General features: G+C 41.9%; 1 protein-coding gene across 13 annotated transcripts in view; it reads left to right on the plus strand.

Annotated features, from left to right (window-relative positions):
* The window catches only part of cnot4b (CCR4-NOT transcription complex, subunit 4b), a 164,375-nt gene that overhangs the window by 127,056 nt on the left and 19,417 nt on the right, over positions 1-17,902 (plus strand). For 8 of the 13 annotated variants that reach the window (XM_078220269.1, XM_078220274.1, XM_078220271.1 and 5 more), the window contains one exon: positions 11,362-11,568. The exons of the other annotated variants lie outside the window; for them this stretch is intronic. In XM_078220269.1, the coding sequence (XP_078076395.1) occupies positions 11,362-11,568 (207 nt within the window). The remainder of the gene's footprint in view (positions 1-11,361; positions 11,569-17,902) is intronic. 13 annotated transcript variants of the gene reach the window in all.

Genomic DNA, 17,902 nt, shown 5'->3' on the forward strand with positions numbered 1-17,902 from the left:
TTAAGTGCAGGGCCAGCAAGGAAAAAGTGGAGCATTTAAAGGACTGTGAAAGATTGGAAGACAAGGGTTATAAATGACAAAAGGAATGATGGTTCAAGACACAAGACAATTCTGGAAAAAAGGTGGGTCCAGAGTGTAAATGGCTATAAGCAGAATAGTGGTGGGAGCATGGAAAATCTGGCCGAGTGTTGCCATGAGCCAACAATGTGACAGAAGAAAAAGAGGTACATCCCAGGAGCACAAATAAAATATCCATTAAAGTACTTCATGGCCATGAGTGGAAAATGTAGAAGCCAGGCCAAAGGAGATATTAGGAGAGGTGACCGTGAGCTTTGTCAAAAAGATGGGCAGCACGGTAGCACAGTGGTTAGGTTAGCACTGCTGCTTCACAGCGCCAGGGACCCGGGTTTGATTCTCGGCTTGTCTGCGTGGGTTTCCTCTGGGTGCTCTGGTTTCCTCCCACATTCTGAAAGACATGCTGGTTAGGCGCATTGACCCGGACAGGCACCGGACTGTGGTGACTAGGGGAATTTCACAATAACTTCATTGCAGTAAGCCTTACTTGTGACGAGTAAATAAACTTTGTGGATTTTGAGGAGGATCTTGGAGCTGGAGGAACTTGCTATCAAACATTCATGACCTTGGACCTTGAATGGGGGCAAAAGGGTGTATAAGAGGTCATACTTGGGAATGAAGTGTTGGGAGAGGGGTTGAATATCTCAATTTTCTTGAAGGTTTCAGGTTGTATCCATGTTAGTGCAGCTTGACCTTCTGATTTGAAGCAATGTCTGTAATTCCCTGAACATCTGCCTCGTGTTCTACATGAATATTCATTTTAGTTTAGATCCCTTTGATTTGTCAATTGTTTCACTTTTTGCTTTCCTAATCCTTTGTCCAGATTCTTCATTTTTTTTTCACCAGTTCTCTAGTGGGAGGAAATAAAATGACAACTCTACATGTAATTTTGTTAATACTCTGTAATCCATTGCCTCAGCAGACTTGCATCCAGCAGTAATTCATTTGTGTTGTAGAGTTCAGTGATCACTGGAGACACCATGCAACTTTATTTGGAGGCTAATCTAGAATTGTTATGCCATGTGTTTTCCATGATTCAAATGAACCGGTGTGAAAATTTCTGCTGGCAGACTAAATGAATTGCTCCCACATCCATTCGATACAAACTGCTGAGGTAGTCTTGTCGCACAGCTGATCATTTTAAGACAAGTTCTGTGATAGCTAACCTTTAAAAACTGCATTAGGGAATTGGATCGCATACCGAAGTTTTAAACCTCCCCAGGATCAGTACTAAAGTAGGCTGCTGTACTATTGCCATCTCGCACTTGAGTGATTCAAGCTGTTGTCTCGTTGCAATTTTTAGAGTGTGGTCTTTTGGCATGTTTCTTCGCTCGGTCAACAGTATTGTTTAGAATGGCTAAGTGATCTTAACTGAACAGCATTCGTCCACTTCATTTGCTCACGAAGATATGATTAGTGAGTGGCTTTGGTTTTGAACTGGTGACAGTTGGAATGATAACTTTTATACCTGAATTGGGAATAAGGAACTTGGGCAATCTCCTTTGCCCTTGTATGATCCAGTATTGGTTTTGTTTTTTCTTCAAGTAAAGATTGGTGCTGGTGTTTGCATTTTTCACAATATTTACTATAATGTGCGTAATTTCTCAGACCTGCATTGTCTAAATTTCTATGATGGGTTTGAAGAGTGGAAAAGAGCCAATTGTACCATTCAGCACATTTGACCCAAAGCCTATGTACTGTTGTAGATTCCCTCTCACAACACCTTCCATGAGACATATTCAGGTTAACTCTCCAATACTGTAATTTGAGAGTTGAAAAGATGCAAGACTGCCGCATGTATTTCGGCTGTTATTTCTCTGACCTTGTCCCCAAGCCAAGACAAATTCCTACTGCTCAAATGATTCAGCTGGTAGGTGTGGTTTGGTGCTAAGGTACTTCAGTCAGTTGACCAAAAGTAGTGAAGTTGCTAGCTGACCTGTCGTGCTTCTCACCAACTTTGTTTAAGCAGTCTGATTGAAATGATTGTTTTGAGCAGTATGGAATAGCTAGCTTCAGTCCTATTTAGGAGTCGTTTTCTGTTTGAAGTATATTTCTAATATTCATAAAGTCTAATATATTACCATAGGTGGAGGATTTGTTTCATTTTAATTCTGGATGGGATATGAGCATTGCTCGCTCGGCTAGCAGTTGTTGTCCATCCCTAATTCCCCTTGAGAACGTGATGGTGAGCTGTCTCCTTGAACTACTTCAGGCTATGTAGGGTAGGTACATGTGCAGTGCTGTTAAGGAGGGAGTTCCAGGATTTTGACCCAGCAGCAATGAAGAAATAGCGATATATCTCTAAGTCAGGATGGTGTGTGCCTTGGAGAGAAATTTGCAGGTGGTGCTGTTACCATGCATCTGCTGCGTTTGTTTTTTGATGTCGTAGAGGTTACGGGTTTTGAAGGTGCTGTGTAAAGAGCTTTGGTGAGTTGCGGCAATACACATATTGTGAATGGTGTACACTACTGTCACCTTGTCGGTGGTGTAAGGAGTGAATGGTTAAGGTGGTGGATGAGGTGTCAATCAAACAGTCTGTTTTATCCTGGGCAGTTTTGAGCATTGTGTGTGTTTTGGAGCTGCACTCATCCAGGCAGGTGGAAAGTATTCACACTCCTAACTTGTAGGTGGTGGGCAGGCTTTTGGCATCAAGAGATGCGTTACTCCCAGAATGTTTATGGTGATGGATTTAGCAATGATAATGCCATTGAATGACAAGAGATGGTTAGTTTCTCTCTTGTTGGGGATGGTCATTGCCTGCACTTGTTAATGTTACTTGCCTCTTATCAGTCCAAATCTGAATGTTGTCTAGGTCTTGCTGCATATAGACATGGATGGTTCAGCAGCAGAGGGCTTATGCATGGTGTTTGTTGAGCCTGTGATGTGATCCTCAAACATCTCCACTTCTGACTTCATGGAAGGGAAGCCATTGATGAGGCAGTTGAATGTGGTTGGGCCTCGGACACTACCCTGAGGAACTCCTGCAGCAATGTCCTGAGACTAAGTTGGTTGACATTCAACAACCACCTTTCTTGTGGTAAGTATGACTCCAACCAGTGGAGAGTGTCCCCCCCCCCCCCAATTTTCATGGGCTTCAATTTTGTTAGGGCTCCTTGATGCCACACTTCGTCAAATGCTGTCATGATATCAAGGGTAATCACTCTCACCTCACTTGTGCAGTTTTGCTCTTGTCCATGCTTGGATCAAGGTTGTAATGAGGTCAGGAACTGAGTGGCCCTGGCAAAACCCAGACTGAGCATCAGAGAGCAGGTTACTGCTGAGTAAGTGCCTCTTGAATAACTCCTCCTGTTAATTTTCTGATGATCGAGAGTAGATCTGATGAAGTGGTCATTGGTTGCAATAAATTTGTCTTGCTTTGTGTGTATAGGACATCCCTGGGCAATTTTCTACATTACTGGGTAGATGCTACTGTTCTAGCTGTACTGGAACAACTTGGCTTGGTGCACAAGTCATCAGTACTATTGTCGAAATGTTGTCAGGGCCTGTAGCCTTTGCAGCATCCAGTGCCTTGAGCTGTTTTCCAAGGTCATGAGTGAATCAAATTGGCTACAATTTGCCATCTGTGATGCTGGAGGTATGAGGAGGTTGAGATGGCTCATTTTAACTCGGCACTCCTGGCTGAAAATGGTTGCCAGTGCTTCTACTCTTTTGGACTGATGTGCTGGGCTCCCACATCATTGATCGCTTAACTTCATCTTGCGTGCTGTGTTGTGGCTACACCCAAGTTGACATTTCGTGTTTAGGTATGCCTGATGCTATTCCTGGCTTGCTCCTGCTCAGGTTTGATCTCCCAGCTTGATGGTAATGGTATGGGTGGGTGGGTGATATACCAGGCCATGAGGCTACAAATTGTGATGAGCTCCATTTATGCAGGAGGGCAGGTCAGAGGCAGCAGCATGCAATAGGCAGAAGTCAATGACCCCACAACCACTTGATCTCGGTTCTGCAGACATACCGCAATATCGTGAATGGTGGTGGACAATTAAACTGGAGGAGGCAGCTCAACAAATTTCATCCTCGATGATGAAACAGCCCAGCACTTCGGTGCAAAAAAGAAGGCTGAAGTATTTGCAACCATTTCGGCCAGGTGAGCTAAGTTGATCCATCTCTGATTCTTCCTGAAGCTTCCCACAAGCTCCTCTCCTGCTATTTTTTCTGTTCTTATTACTGCATTACTGTTATTTCAATAGCCTTAACCATGTCCTTGGGTACAACATGAGCAAAATGTGCAAGGCAGTGGGATAGTTCACCCACATTTAACTTGACCTGTTTTATGCATCCCTTTATTTCAAAGCTGGTTTGAACACAAAAATACTTGTTTCCAAAAATTATCTCATTCAGGGCTCAGACTCTGTTTTAACAAACACCCATGTAAATAAAGTCAATGAAGTGAGTTGTGTGGCTGGACCATGCAGGAGAGAGCTGTTTCTGCTCTTTGCTGAACAGTCACCAAATCCAGCAGCAATTTCTCTTGGTTCTTCGTATTTCATTGGAGTTAGACAACTTTGTTCCACTTGTCTGGATATTCCAATGTTGTGGAGATGCTGGCTTTGGACAGGGGTAAGCACAATAAGAAGTCTCTCAACACCAGGTTAAAGTCCAACAGGTTTATTTGGTAGCAAACGCCACAAGCTTTCCCAAAGCTTGTGGCTTGCGCTGCCAAATAAATCTGTTGGACTTTAACCTGATGTTGTGAGACTTCTTACTATTCCAATGTTCGCAGGCTTTCACCACCCCCTCCACACTGCGCCATTCAGCTATGCCACTATATTTTCACTTGGACTGCATGCTGATCAGGAGCATTTTGTTGAAGTTTAAAGGGGGTTCTTCAAATTTTTGTAACAATATAAGCAAAATACTGTGGGTGCTGGAATCTGAAATGAAAACAGTCAATGCTGGAAAAACTGAGCAGGTCTGGCAGCATCGGTAGGGGATAAAACAGTTAACATTTTGAGTCCTAGGTTTTGTTATAGTTTCCCTCAATGTTTTCAAGCTATGTATGGGACATGATGCATTGTCTGTGGTTAGAGTTTTGAAATGCCCGGTTGATTGTGAAACAGGAACCCTGAATAGTGACTCCCTTATTTTAAAAAAAATTGCAAGGCCAGCAAGTGCAGTCTCTGCTGAGTCCTGTATTTAATTGGTCATTACGGTTGTCATACTCATTTAGCCAAATGCATCTTGATGTATGCAAACACTCTAGTATTGCAATAAATCTTGTTGGACTTCACTTTATTTAAAGTATTGATTTTTAATGGAACTTCCAGTCCAACAGCAGCACTGCAGTCAGGGTGCAGTTACAAGCCTGTTTCAAGTACATCTGTCCTAATGTTTTACCTGGCTTTCGTGGAAATACTCAGAATAATTATTTTGCAGGTGCTATTTAAATGGATGATGTTTAAAACCATCCTGATCTTTAAGTATAGCATGCGTTTACATTTGTCAAATGCAAACACCTCCTGTTTAATTCCTGCAGCATATTTTCCAGGGTTAGAATCAATTCTGCTCCAATTTTGAGCTCACTGTGAAATATGAATAACTCCAAGGCGCCACAAGGTGTCAACCATCTGCTCAAGGCGATTAATATGACACAGAGTCATAAAGGTTTACAGCATGGAAACAGGCCCTTTGGCCCAACTTGTCCATGCCGCCCTTTTTTTTAAACCCCGAAGCTAATCCCAATTGCCCGCATTTGACCCATATCCCTCTATACCCATCGCACTGATGTAACTATCTAAATGCTTTTTAAAAGATAAAATTGTACCCGCCTCTACCACCTCTGGCAGCTTGTTCCAGACACTCACCACCCTCTGGGTGAAAAAAATGCCCCTCTGGACCCTTTTGTATCTCTCCCCTCTCGCCTTAAACCTATGCCCTCTAGTTTTAGACTCCCCTACCTTTGGGAAAAGGTATTGACTATCTACCTTGTCTATGTCCCTCATTATTTTATAAGGTCACCCCTCAGTCTCCTACGCTCCAGAGAAAAATTTCCCACTCTATTCAGCCTCTCCTTATAACTCAATCAAGTCACGGTAGCATCCGAGTAAATCTTTTCTGCACTCTTCCTAGTTTAATAATTTCCTTTATATAATAGGGTGACCAGAATTGCACACAGTATTCCAAGTGTGGACTTACCAATGTCTTGTACAACTTCAACAAGACGTCCCAACTCCTGTATTCAATGTTCTGACCGATGAAGCCAAGCATGCCGAATGCCTTCTTCACCTCTCTGTTCACCTGTGACTCCACTTTCAAGGAGCTATGAACATGTACCCCTAGATCTCTTTGTTCTGTAACTCTCCCCAACGCCCTACCATGAACTGAGTAAGTCCTGCCCTGGTTCAATCTACCAAAATGCATTACCTCGCATTTGTCTAAATTAAACTCCAACTGCCATTCGTCAGCCCACTGGCCCAATTGATCAAGATCCCGCTGCAATTGGAGATGACTTTCTTAACTGTCCACTATGCCACCAATCTTAGTGTCATCTGCAAACTTACTAACCATGCCCCCTATATTCTCATCCAAATCATTAATATAAATGACAACTAACAGTGGGCCCAGCACTGATCCCTGAGGCACACCGCTGGTCACAGGACTCCAGTTTGAAAAACAACTCTCTACCAGCCACCCTGCAGAAGCCAATTTTGTGTCCATTTAGATACCTCACCCTGGATCCCGTGAGATTTAACTTTATCTTTACCTACCATGCGGTACCTTGTCAAAGGCCTTGCTAAAGTCCATGTAGACAACATCAACTGCACTGCCCTCATCTACCTTCTTGGTTACCCCTTCAAAAAACTCCATTAAATTTGTGAGACATGATTTTCCACTCAAAGCCATGCTGTCCCTAATCAGTCCTTGCATCTCTAAATGCCTGTAGATCCTGTCTCTCAAAATACCTTCCAACAATTTACCCACCACAGATGTGAGGCTAACTGGCCTGTAGTTCCCAGGCTTTTCCCTGCAGCCCCTTTTTAAACAAAGGCACAACATTTGCCACTCTCCATCTTCAGGCACCTCACCCGTGACTATCAATGATTCAAATATCTCTGCTTGGGGACCCGCAATTTCCTCCCTAGCCTCCCACAACGTCCTGGGATATACCTCGTCATGTCCCGCAGATTTATCTACCTTGATGCGCTTTAAGACTTCCAGCACCTCCTTCTCTGTAATATGTACACTCAAGACATCAATATTTATTTCCCCAAGTTCCCTAACATCTATGCTTTTCTCAACAGAGAAATATTCATTTAGGATCTCACCCATCTCTTGTGGATCCGCACATAGATGACCTTGTTGATCCTTAAGAGGCCCTACTCTCTCCCTTGTTACTCTTTTGCCCTTTATGTATTTGTAGAAGCTCTTTGGATTCTCCTTTGCCTTATCTGCCAAAACAATTTCGTGTCCCCTTTTTGCCCTCCTGATTTCTCTCTTAACTCTACTCCTACACCCTCTATACTCTTCAAGAGATTCACTTGATCCCAGCTGCCTATGCACGTCATGTGCCTCTTTCTTCTTCTTGACCAGGGCCTCAATATCCCGAGTCATCCAGGGTTCCCGACTTCTGCCAGCCTTGCCCTTCAGTCTAAGAGGAATGTGTTTACACTGAACCCTGGTTAACACACTTTTGAAAGCATGCCACTTACCAGACATCCCTTTGCCTTCCCACAGACTCCCCCAATTAACTTTTGAAAGTTCCTGCCTGATACCATCAAAATTGGCCTTGCCCCAATTTAGAATTTTAACTTTTGGGACAGACCTATCATTCTCCATAGCTATCTTAAAACTAATAGAATTATGGTCACTGGTCCCAAAGTGATCCCTCACTAACACTTCTGTCACCTGCCCTTCCTTATTTCCCAAGAGGAGGTCAAGATCCTGTCTCTCAAAATACCTTCCAACAGTTTACCCACCACAGATGTGAGGCTCACTGGCCTGTTTTTTCTTAAGTGTTTTTATTCTACTTGAAAGATGGACACTGAGTAGGAAGGATTGGCAGCCAGCGAGATTACAAAAGCGGCAGTATTTACTCTGATTTCACTGGCTGAAGTGATAGGTAGCAATGACAATATTTCTGTTCCGATGCAAAACATACTGCAAAGCATTCAGCTGTATTACGAACTTGCAACATAAAAAAACTCCAAAAAAATCTATTTTACCAGGGTCAACGCAACTAGGGGAGGTTGTGTGATTTAGTCAGAAGGACCCTGAACAAGTTACCAGAAAGCATCCTTTGCATTCTGGACCAATCAGATAGTGGTCATTGTCAGCAGCCTTGCTGCAACTTGCGTCTGCATTAACTTCAGTGCCTGTGTGTAAATGTGAGTATTCATGGGCAGCAATTAATTCAAGAGGGTATTGGCTGACCTACAGCACATCAATTTTTCTGAGAGCCGCTCGAGCAGAGTTGTAAATGTCAGTGGAGCTTTTTGCAAACTTATAATTATTGAAAATTTGTTCAGTTTGACTTTTTTTTTGTCCTTTCAATGCTCAGCGTGATACGTGATGAGCTTTAAGCCAAGTACACACAACCATCACATCTTACATAGTTGTAAAGAAATTGTGCTCTTTGACATTTTGCATTATTTCTTACCGTACAAGTATGTGAATCAGGAGCAGGAGTGGACCATTTGACCCCTCAAACCTGCTTCACAATTCAATGAGATTATGGCTAATCTGATTGTGACCTCAATTCCATATTCTGCCTATCCCCAATAAGCTTTAATTCCCTTGTTAGTCAACAATCTCTACCTCTGCCTTCAAAATGTCTACTGATCCTGCTTCCACCCCTCTCTGGGGAAGAATTTCAAACATTCATAACCTTCAGTGAAAAAAAATTCCTTCTCAGCCCCATCTTAAATGGGATAACTGTCACTTAGACATGGATTGATTAGGGATAGTCAGCCCAATTTTGTCTAATTTTTGAGAAGATCCTGTCTCTCTAACTTAATAGAATTTTTTGAGGAAGTAATGAGGAGGATTGAAGAGGGTGGCTCAGTGAATGTTGTCTACGTAGATTTCAGTAAGCCTTTTTACAATGTCCCATATGGCAGACTGGTCAGAATGTGAAATCCTTTGGGATACAGGAGAAAGTGCTGAGTTGGATTCAAAATTGGCTCAGCAACTGGAAATAAAGGGATGGATGTTTGTGCAAATGAAAGCAAATTCCAGTGGCAATCCAGTTTTGGGGCCTTTGCTGTCTGTTGTGTATATATTAATAATTTGAACTTAAATGGGAGGCATGATTGGGAAGTTTGTAGATGACACAAAAATTGGCAGCATAGTTCATAGTGAAGAAGATAGCTGAGAGCTCCAGAATGATATCAATAGTTTGGTAAATGGGTGAAAAGTGGCAAATGGAATTCAATCCAGAAAAATGAGGCCATGCACTTGGGGAGGGCAAACAAAGCGAGGGAATACATAATAAATGGGAAGATATTGAGAAGGATAGAGGAGTGACAGACCATGAAATGCATGTCCACAGATTCCTGAAGATAGCGAGATAGGTGGATAAGATGATGAAACATATGGAATGCTTTCCTTGTTTGGACCAGTTATTGAAGCAGGGATGTAATAATCAAACTACATAAAAATGCTGGTTAGGCTACAGCTGAAATTTTGTGTGCAGTTCTGTCACGACATTACAGGAAGTACATCATTGCTCTGGAAATTACCAAAGAGGTTTGCAAGAATGTTGCCAGGGCATTAAAGTTGCATCAGAGGAATGATTGGATAGGCTAGTGTTGTTTTCCTTCGAACAAAGGCTAAGGGGTGACCTAATTTAGGGGCCTAGATGGGTCATTTCTTTTTTTTCTCACTCCTTGTCTGAAGCAGACATGTTGGGCTGAATGGCTTCTTTCTGTGCTATAACTTTCCTGTGAGAGACCCTTTATTTTTGAATTGTGTCCCCTAACTCTAATCTCTCCCACAGGGGGAAACATGCTTTCAGCATCCAGCCTGTCAAGTATCCTCATTGTCACCTGGAATTTGGTTCAAATGGCCAAGCAAACTGACTGACTGCTTACGTGGTTAACACTCAGCCACTCAGTGCATCGCCAGCAATATAATTTGGCCAATCTGCGCTTCCCCTTTCAAACAACTGTTAACAATATGGTTGCTAAGCTATGATGAAATAATGTTTGTATGGTGCTGAGAGTGTCATTCCAATTTCTAAATTTAAAAAAACAAAATTTAGATTTATTTTGTAGCCTTTCCAAAGCCGTATCCCTGTTCTCGTCTGAGAGGATGCGAATTCATTAGGCAGAACTTCCCATTCATTGTCAGGTCTTGTCAGTTGGAACTGCAGTGCAATTTTGATTATGCGCATAACTGATGGAGATTTTTCTTTAATCACTTACTCAAATAATTTATTTTCTGCTAGATTAGATTTCGCACTCCCTTTTTAAACAACTGGTTGTTGTTGAATGCTGCTGTGATCTGATTTTCCTGAGCATGGCGATATTGTACTCTTTTAACAGATGAAGGTTGGGGTCGGATATTAATTGGTTTGAACGAACCTTGTCGAACATACACACTAAAACCTGCAGAGTCAGAAGTTTATACAGGAAATTGCAATCCCTTGACTTTCAAAATTGTTATGGAAATGCGACACTTTGTATTACCTATGACTTTATCATATGAATGAGCTGCAGATGTATATTGATTAAGTCAACAGATGCCTTAGATTCGAGGAAAAATCCTTATTTGGGCATTGGGTAGCACCATGAACACGTGGACTTTGGAAGCTAGAATGCACACAGGGCCAAAGTAATTTGCATGAACCCAGTGACTGGAATAGACAGGATCCAGGGAATGTGAGTGCACGGCAATGGATGAAATAGAGATGGGATCCAGGGAATGTGTATACCATAGTGTCTGAAATAAAGATTGGACCTTGGTGACTAGAGTAGAAGCGGGATCCAGGGAATGTACGTGGAGTTCTGAGTGGAATAGAGACTGGATCCAAAGGATGTATAAGCCCAATGGAATGGACACTGGGTCAACAAGTGCCGACTGGTACAAAACCGTTACTTCAGTGAGCAGAGAAACAGCAAGTATGAGGGCCCCAGTAATAGAAATGGAAACGCCACCTTTGAATGTGTGCAGATCCAAAATAGATGGGGCTGCTGAATACATGTGAGCAGACTAGTGAATGTGAGACCCCTTAAGTGGCATGGAATCAAGACCAGTAAAATCCAAAACTTATCTGGCAATGCCCAGTTAATTTTTGTTTTTCCTTTTATTTTATTTTATTTTTTTCAGACAGCGGCAGTAATGTGGCAAGTTTAAATGTGAAAGAGTGGCAGGATGGTCTACGGGCACTGTTACCAAATATTAACATCAATTTTGGGGGACTACCAAATGCTGCTTCCTGCTCTTCAGTGAACCATGCAGCACCAACCTCAGCCAACAGCACCGGCCTGAACTGGGAGAGTGGGAGTGGCTGGATGGACCCAGCAATTATAACAGGTGAGGCCAACCGATCATCTCCATTCAGCTCACTCCTTTACCCCTGTATAGACCCAGTCTGGATCGAATGGTTCAAACTTGAACTAAAACCAAATGAAGAAATAATGACAAGTAGATTCAGCGCTGATTTTTGATCATTAGTTTTGAAATTGGAGTCTATATCCATGATTTTTGGATGTCGCTGGTATTTGTTGCCCAATGCTGCAGTGAGTGAAATGGCATTTCTTTATTTGCTAACTACTTCATGACTTCCAATGTTGGGAATTATCTAGTCGGAGTAAAAGAGGTTGAAGCCAGTCCTGACTGAATCCCCATGTTAATGGAGTGTTTGTGTTCCTCAGACTCAGTAAATTGTAGTGTGTGGCACATTGAATCCATTACTCAGTTTCCACCGTTACGTTTGTGAACACTGTGGTTATCGTGAAGTGTCGTAGCGGGTGTGTGAAATTTTCAGACACTCGCTTCAGCTGTGTGAAGTACTCTGCAACACAGTTTGCTTTTCCAGACTTTGTACTGTGCCTGGTGACAGCATTTTGAGTTGATGTGAAAGACCTGCTGGGTCCAGGTCTGCCACTTGTTGGCATAGAGGTTCAGTTGGCAGTGCTGAATCAATATTCTGAGATGTTCTCAAAAGTGCATTTTCCCTATTAACCAGTCGCTTCCGATGCAATAAAGAATTCTGTCCTGACGCCGTTAGTAACTTCCAAGTGGTCAGAAACTAACTGAGCCATGGATAGGACTGGAGCTGAACTATTGTAATCCTTGGATAAAGTCCATAACTGGCTTCCTATACAATTGCAAGAAACTTCTTGCGCTGGCTAAAAAGAAAAAATATGTAGATGTTGTCTTGAGTTCAGATATGTTGGATTGAGGAATGTTACTGCTCCTCATCAAAAGCAACTTGATCCTGAAAAACAGTATTGAGGCTACAGGCCACGAAGATCAAACTGAAAGGTGTATGCTTACTTAGTTTGTGGTGTCAATCATGCCTTATGAGTCAAAGTTATTGGATTATTGCTTCAAATCCCACACTACAGTCTTGAACATACAATAGGCTGACAGAAGTACACACCGATTGGATGTGCCACCTTTGAGAGGACCAGTAAAACCAAAACTCCGTCTGCCCTTTCAAGTGGACATAAAAGATCCCATGGCACTATTTCAAAGCAGAGTAGGGGAGTTCGCCATGAGCTGGCCAATATTTATCCCTCAATCAATGACACGAGAACAATGCACTAGCCATTAACTCATTGCTCTTTGTCGACTTTACAATATGCAAATTGTGACTGTCTTTCCACAGTACAAAACTGACAGCACTTCATTAACTGTGAAGTGAACTGAGACACTGAGGTGCTCATCTGCCCTAAACGTGTTGTTTCTACTGGAATGTTTAGCATATGTATTAAGTTTTGTTGTTTGCGTTAATCCCCACATACCTCTGCCCCTCCCAACAATGTACCAGTTGTGTGTTAGAATTTTTTTAGCTATTGGTTTGACTTCTATGGTTTTTTTAAGTCTGGATCTCGTTGAATGGGTGTGTATCATTTATGGGTTATATGGCACTTATTTTAAGCTTGTCTATTGTTCAGTTGAGTCTCGTACAACCTAGCAATGTGATCATTTTGGAGCACAAAATGCTGGAATTATTCAGCAGATCAGACAGCATCTGTGGAGCGAAAGAGTTAATATTTCAGGTCTGTGATCTCTCAAACATTTTGGACCCTGTTTTGAAAATAGGGTTTAGAGTTAACTAACCGTGCCTTGCCTGAATGCTCCTGTAAAATGCAGGAATTCCTTTAGATGCTGAGGCTTTCTAGAAGTTGTATGTCAGAAAGAAACTCCATCTCATCTTTCTGGACAATGTCATCCATTCAATGTAGCCGACTAGGCATGGGTGTTGCAATGGTGATACTGCTTTAGCCATTTGTACCAACTGTAGTAGAAAAGGTCTTGCACACAACACAATCTTGGTAAAAATACTTAATGTTTTTTAATACACACCTACCTCATTCAGTACTAAACTCTTTTTTTTAACCAAAGCTTCGAATTCTGCACTTTCAGTTAGTGAAACGTGTGTTTTTATCCAGTAGTTTCATGTGGTACTTTAGCTTCAGTGATCACTGAGACTCTTGATTCATTTCATAAGACTTGCCAGATCCATCAATGAATGAGCATCAAGATCATTGGACCCACGGTGGCGTATGATTCATTTATATCTACTAATCTGGATTCCCAAATAGCTACATGTGACTAGTGGCTAATATATTGGACCTTTAATTAGTGAACTTTCAAGTTTTTCACTCTAGTCAGTTTTGTTGCGTTCTCTTTTTGGTGTGATTATTAAATATATGGCGCTGTCAGACAGATCTTTGATTCAATCCTTAGTTGTGCTGGGTTAGTCGTTTTCAGCCAAATTGGGCAACACGCTGGGCATCTGCACCTCTTGAGTTTGAAGGGGAAAATCAGCCAGCTCAAGTTTCAAAACAATCCCCTGATGAAACGCATACTTGTAGCAGATCGCTATTTGGGCAAAATTAGGCTTGATGGTGATGCTCCTACAGTAAATAAGCCCCCCCAAGTTCAACATTTCCTTGAAAAGGAAGTTGGATACCAGCTTAAAAAAGAGAACCTTGTGGTACTAAGTGAAAAGAGGAGGAATATGGAACTTGTAGCTCTTTCAAAGTGCTAGCATGGGTTTGATGGACCAAATTACCACTTTGTGTTGTAATATTCTAAGGACAGGCAGCTTCTCAAGTCTGGAAAGAAATCTGTGAAAAGGGAATTAAAGAAAATAGAGATAGAGATTAAATTAAAAGAGCATTTAACTGGGGCTGCAGAAGATGGCAGAGCTATCAGCAATCTTCTATAATATGAAGTTATCTGGATGACTAGTTTGTGAAGTAAATTACAGCACATTTGAATCATTCTTGTTGCTTTATAGTTCAGAACTCCCAGAAGACTGAGCAGCAAGAGTCTTTGAGGAACTAATGTCTGTCTATTTTACATTAACCGTAGTTGGACTATAACACTCGTCTCCAGTTGTTAGCTGTTGAGCAGGAAAATATCAGATGACAAACGTCACCATTCTACAGGGAACAGCCTAAAATTTGTCTCAAGTTCCGATAAAACAGTTGAAAAGTGTGCGTTATGCAAAATAAAAGTTGATTTCTTTTTTAAAATTACAGACAGGAAATGGATTCAGTCTCCTGATTTCCACTGCCCACTTAATGCTGTGTGTTAACCACTTCAAAATTAATGGCCACTTTTGCACACTTTCTAACATGTCCTTCCTTATTCCAAACCTTGGAGTGAATACACCCTGAGCTTTGGTGTAGAGAGGACTGAGTCTGTTCATTGTCATATATAGTTTAGATTCTTTGGCTCCAGAAAGAAGTGAGTCTGTGATGATCTTGACAGTGTAGTCTGCATGTATCTGTGTTGTGGCAACTGGTATAGTGTATGAATTCCCATTCTTTGCAACTGAAATCCAATTTGCGCATCTTGTTTGCCAGTTACCTCGAGTGATGTATCAAACCTCAGCAACAGTTGGTCTCCATTATGAGGGCCAGTGCATGTGACTTTCAGTATTACAGAATTGGCCAAATGCTTTGTTCCTATTTCATGAATGTATCTGAGTTTCTGTGTACGTATGCAAGCCTTGCTGGTAAACGCCCAAGAAAATTAAATTCAAGAAGTTAGCATTTATTTTGCTAAGATTTCACATTTGGGGAAATTCCACCTAATCAGTAAAGCTACTCTTCTGGCTTCTGCTCCTGTGTACCTTCATTGCTGTTTATTTTCCATTCCCCAACATGGAACACCTGGTTCCAGTTGACAGTAAATGTGCTTGGGACTGCCATATCCCATATGTGATGAGAATGAGCAGCACTGGCTTGCAGTGACTTGGCGCTTCACTGTGGTAAGCACAGACCATGGCTGCTCATCCAGCTTCCAACAATGGAACAACTAATACTGAAGGGTGGAGGGAGAAAGACAGAATCAAACCTCGTGCCTTCTCACTTGTTTCTTTGAAGCAGTTCACTGGCATGAAACTTTCTATTTCACTGCAGTGCAAATAGTTTGAGGCATTCAGAGTAGTTTGTTGAATTATATGGAATATGCAACACAGACAGGCCAGTTGTCCTAAGCTGTCCATTTATAGAATCATAGAATCCTACAGTGCAGAAGCAGGCCATTTGGCCCATCGAGTCTGCACCGACCACAATCCCATCCAGGCCCTATCCCCATAACTCCGTGCATTTACCCTAACTAGTCCCCTTGACACCAAGGGGCAATTTAGCATGGCCAATCCATCTAACCTGCACATTTTTGGACACTAAAGGACAATTTAGCATGGCCAATCCTCCGAACCTGAACATCTTTCAGACTATGGGAGGAAACTGGATGCTTCACTTGAGCCAAATCTAAATACATCAACATAACCTTCTCTGTCAAATGTTTATCTTCCTTCCCATTAAATACATCAATACTATTCGCGTTGGCCAGTTTTTTCTAAATTTACTATTTGGTTCCTTGGTGCCTATTTTAAATAGAAATTTTCTCTGTCTCCTCCCATTAAAACCTTTTTTAATATTTTAAAAATCTCCATGTTACCTTTTTACCTTCGCATCTGAGGAGTAAACATAGCAACCTGTTAAATGCAAGGGACAAAAATATTGGCACATTAGACAGCCAGAGTTAGGCAGGCCTAATGATCTTTTAATTGCCCTCATCCATTTGATTTATTTCTTTGGTTTTTGAGGGGGGCATTTGACCAGGGGGGAGGGGGTGGTGCAGGGAATAATGTTACAAATCCTTTATTCTTGTCCTGCCCATTTCACACAACACATAAACCCACATTATTGCTCTGTCCCAAAATATTTGAAACCATCCCCTCTGCATTACCACAGTTACATTAGGTAATGTGTGCAAAATCTGCTTCAAAGCTCATTAGAATGGACTTTCCTTGAAAGTTCACTTGTTCAAGACCATATATTCCAACTTGGCTATGGATTAAAATTGGTTCAGTGATGAAACTGAGTTCAAATGGCACATTAGAAACATGAGCATACAGTCTTGGCTGAAACTGCAGTGCTGGACAATCCAAGATGTCACCTTTTTGGATGGATATAAGGAATCACGTAGCACTACTTGAAGAAAAGCTAGGGATTTTGTCTCATGGCCTGGTCAATGGGCCCAGTAAATATTTTTGTAATGCATGACAGATTTGTTTAAGTGCACAAGCCCTACAAAATTGTTGTGTGGCAACTTAAAGATGCTGTTTAAGTTGAGGTTCCCGTACAATTTAGCAGGAAATATTGCTCCTAGCCTATATTTATCCCTTACCCAGCATCACTGAAACAGATTAGGTATTTTTCTCATTGCTGTTTGTGCAATTTCCTACATTACAACAGTGACCGCATATCAGAAGTACACTTCATTGACAAAGCTGCTTTGGGATGTCCTGCGGTTGTAAATACAAACCAAGTTATTCCCTCCTTGTGGTTGACTGGTTACTAGCAAACTATAGCATGATCTGTAAATTGTATTTAAAGGTTTTTTAGCTCCTCTCGGGCATTCAATATAATTTTATTGCTCTTTGCCTGATTTCTGACTCCCTTCTGTCAGATGTTTAAGTTTAAAGTTTTTATTCGTGTCACAAGTAGGCTTACATCAACATTACAATAAAGTTACTGTGAAAATGTCCTAATGGCCACATCTGCCGCCTGTTTGGATACACAGAGAGAATTTAGCGTAGCCAATGCACCTATCCAGCACGTCTTTCAGACTGTGGGAGGAAACCGCAACACCCGGAGGAAACCCACACCGACACGGGGAGAATGTGCAGACTCCACACAGTCACCCAAGCTGGGAACTGAAGTGCTCGTGCTACCTATAAATGTCTCACGGTTGTCCAATTTTCTTCCAAAGTTGGAACATACTGTGATAACTTTCATGACCTTAGCTACCCCTTCCCCTCTCACTATCCTCAAGTTCTCGTCCATGCCAGACACCATGGTCATGGTTGATGGTCTTATGGTCTTATGTCTTATGGTCTTATGGTCTTATGATGCTTTTTTAATTCCAGAAATGTGGGCTTCGTTGGCTAGGACAGCATTTATTGCCCACCGTGCTGTTAGGGAGGGTGTTCCAGGATTTTGACCCAGTAACAGTGAAGGAGAAAGGATACATTTCCAAATCAAGATGACACATGGCTTGGAGGGGAACTTGTAGGTGGTGGTGTTCCCTGTACCTGCTGCCCTTGTCCATCGAATGGTAGTGGTCATGGGTTTGGAAGGTACTGCCTCAGGACCCTTGGTGTGTTCCTGCAGTG

Source organism: Mustelus asterias, chromosome 9 (genome assembly GCF_964213995.1).
Source record: "Mustelus asterias chromosome 9, sMusAst1.hap1.1, whole genome shotgun sequence".
NCBI classification, from domain to species: Eukaryota; Metazoa; Chordata; class Chondrichthyes; order Carcharhiniformes; family Triakidae; genus Mustelus; species Mustelus asterias.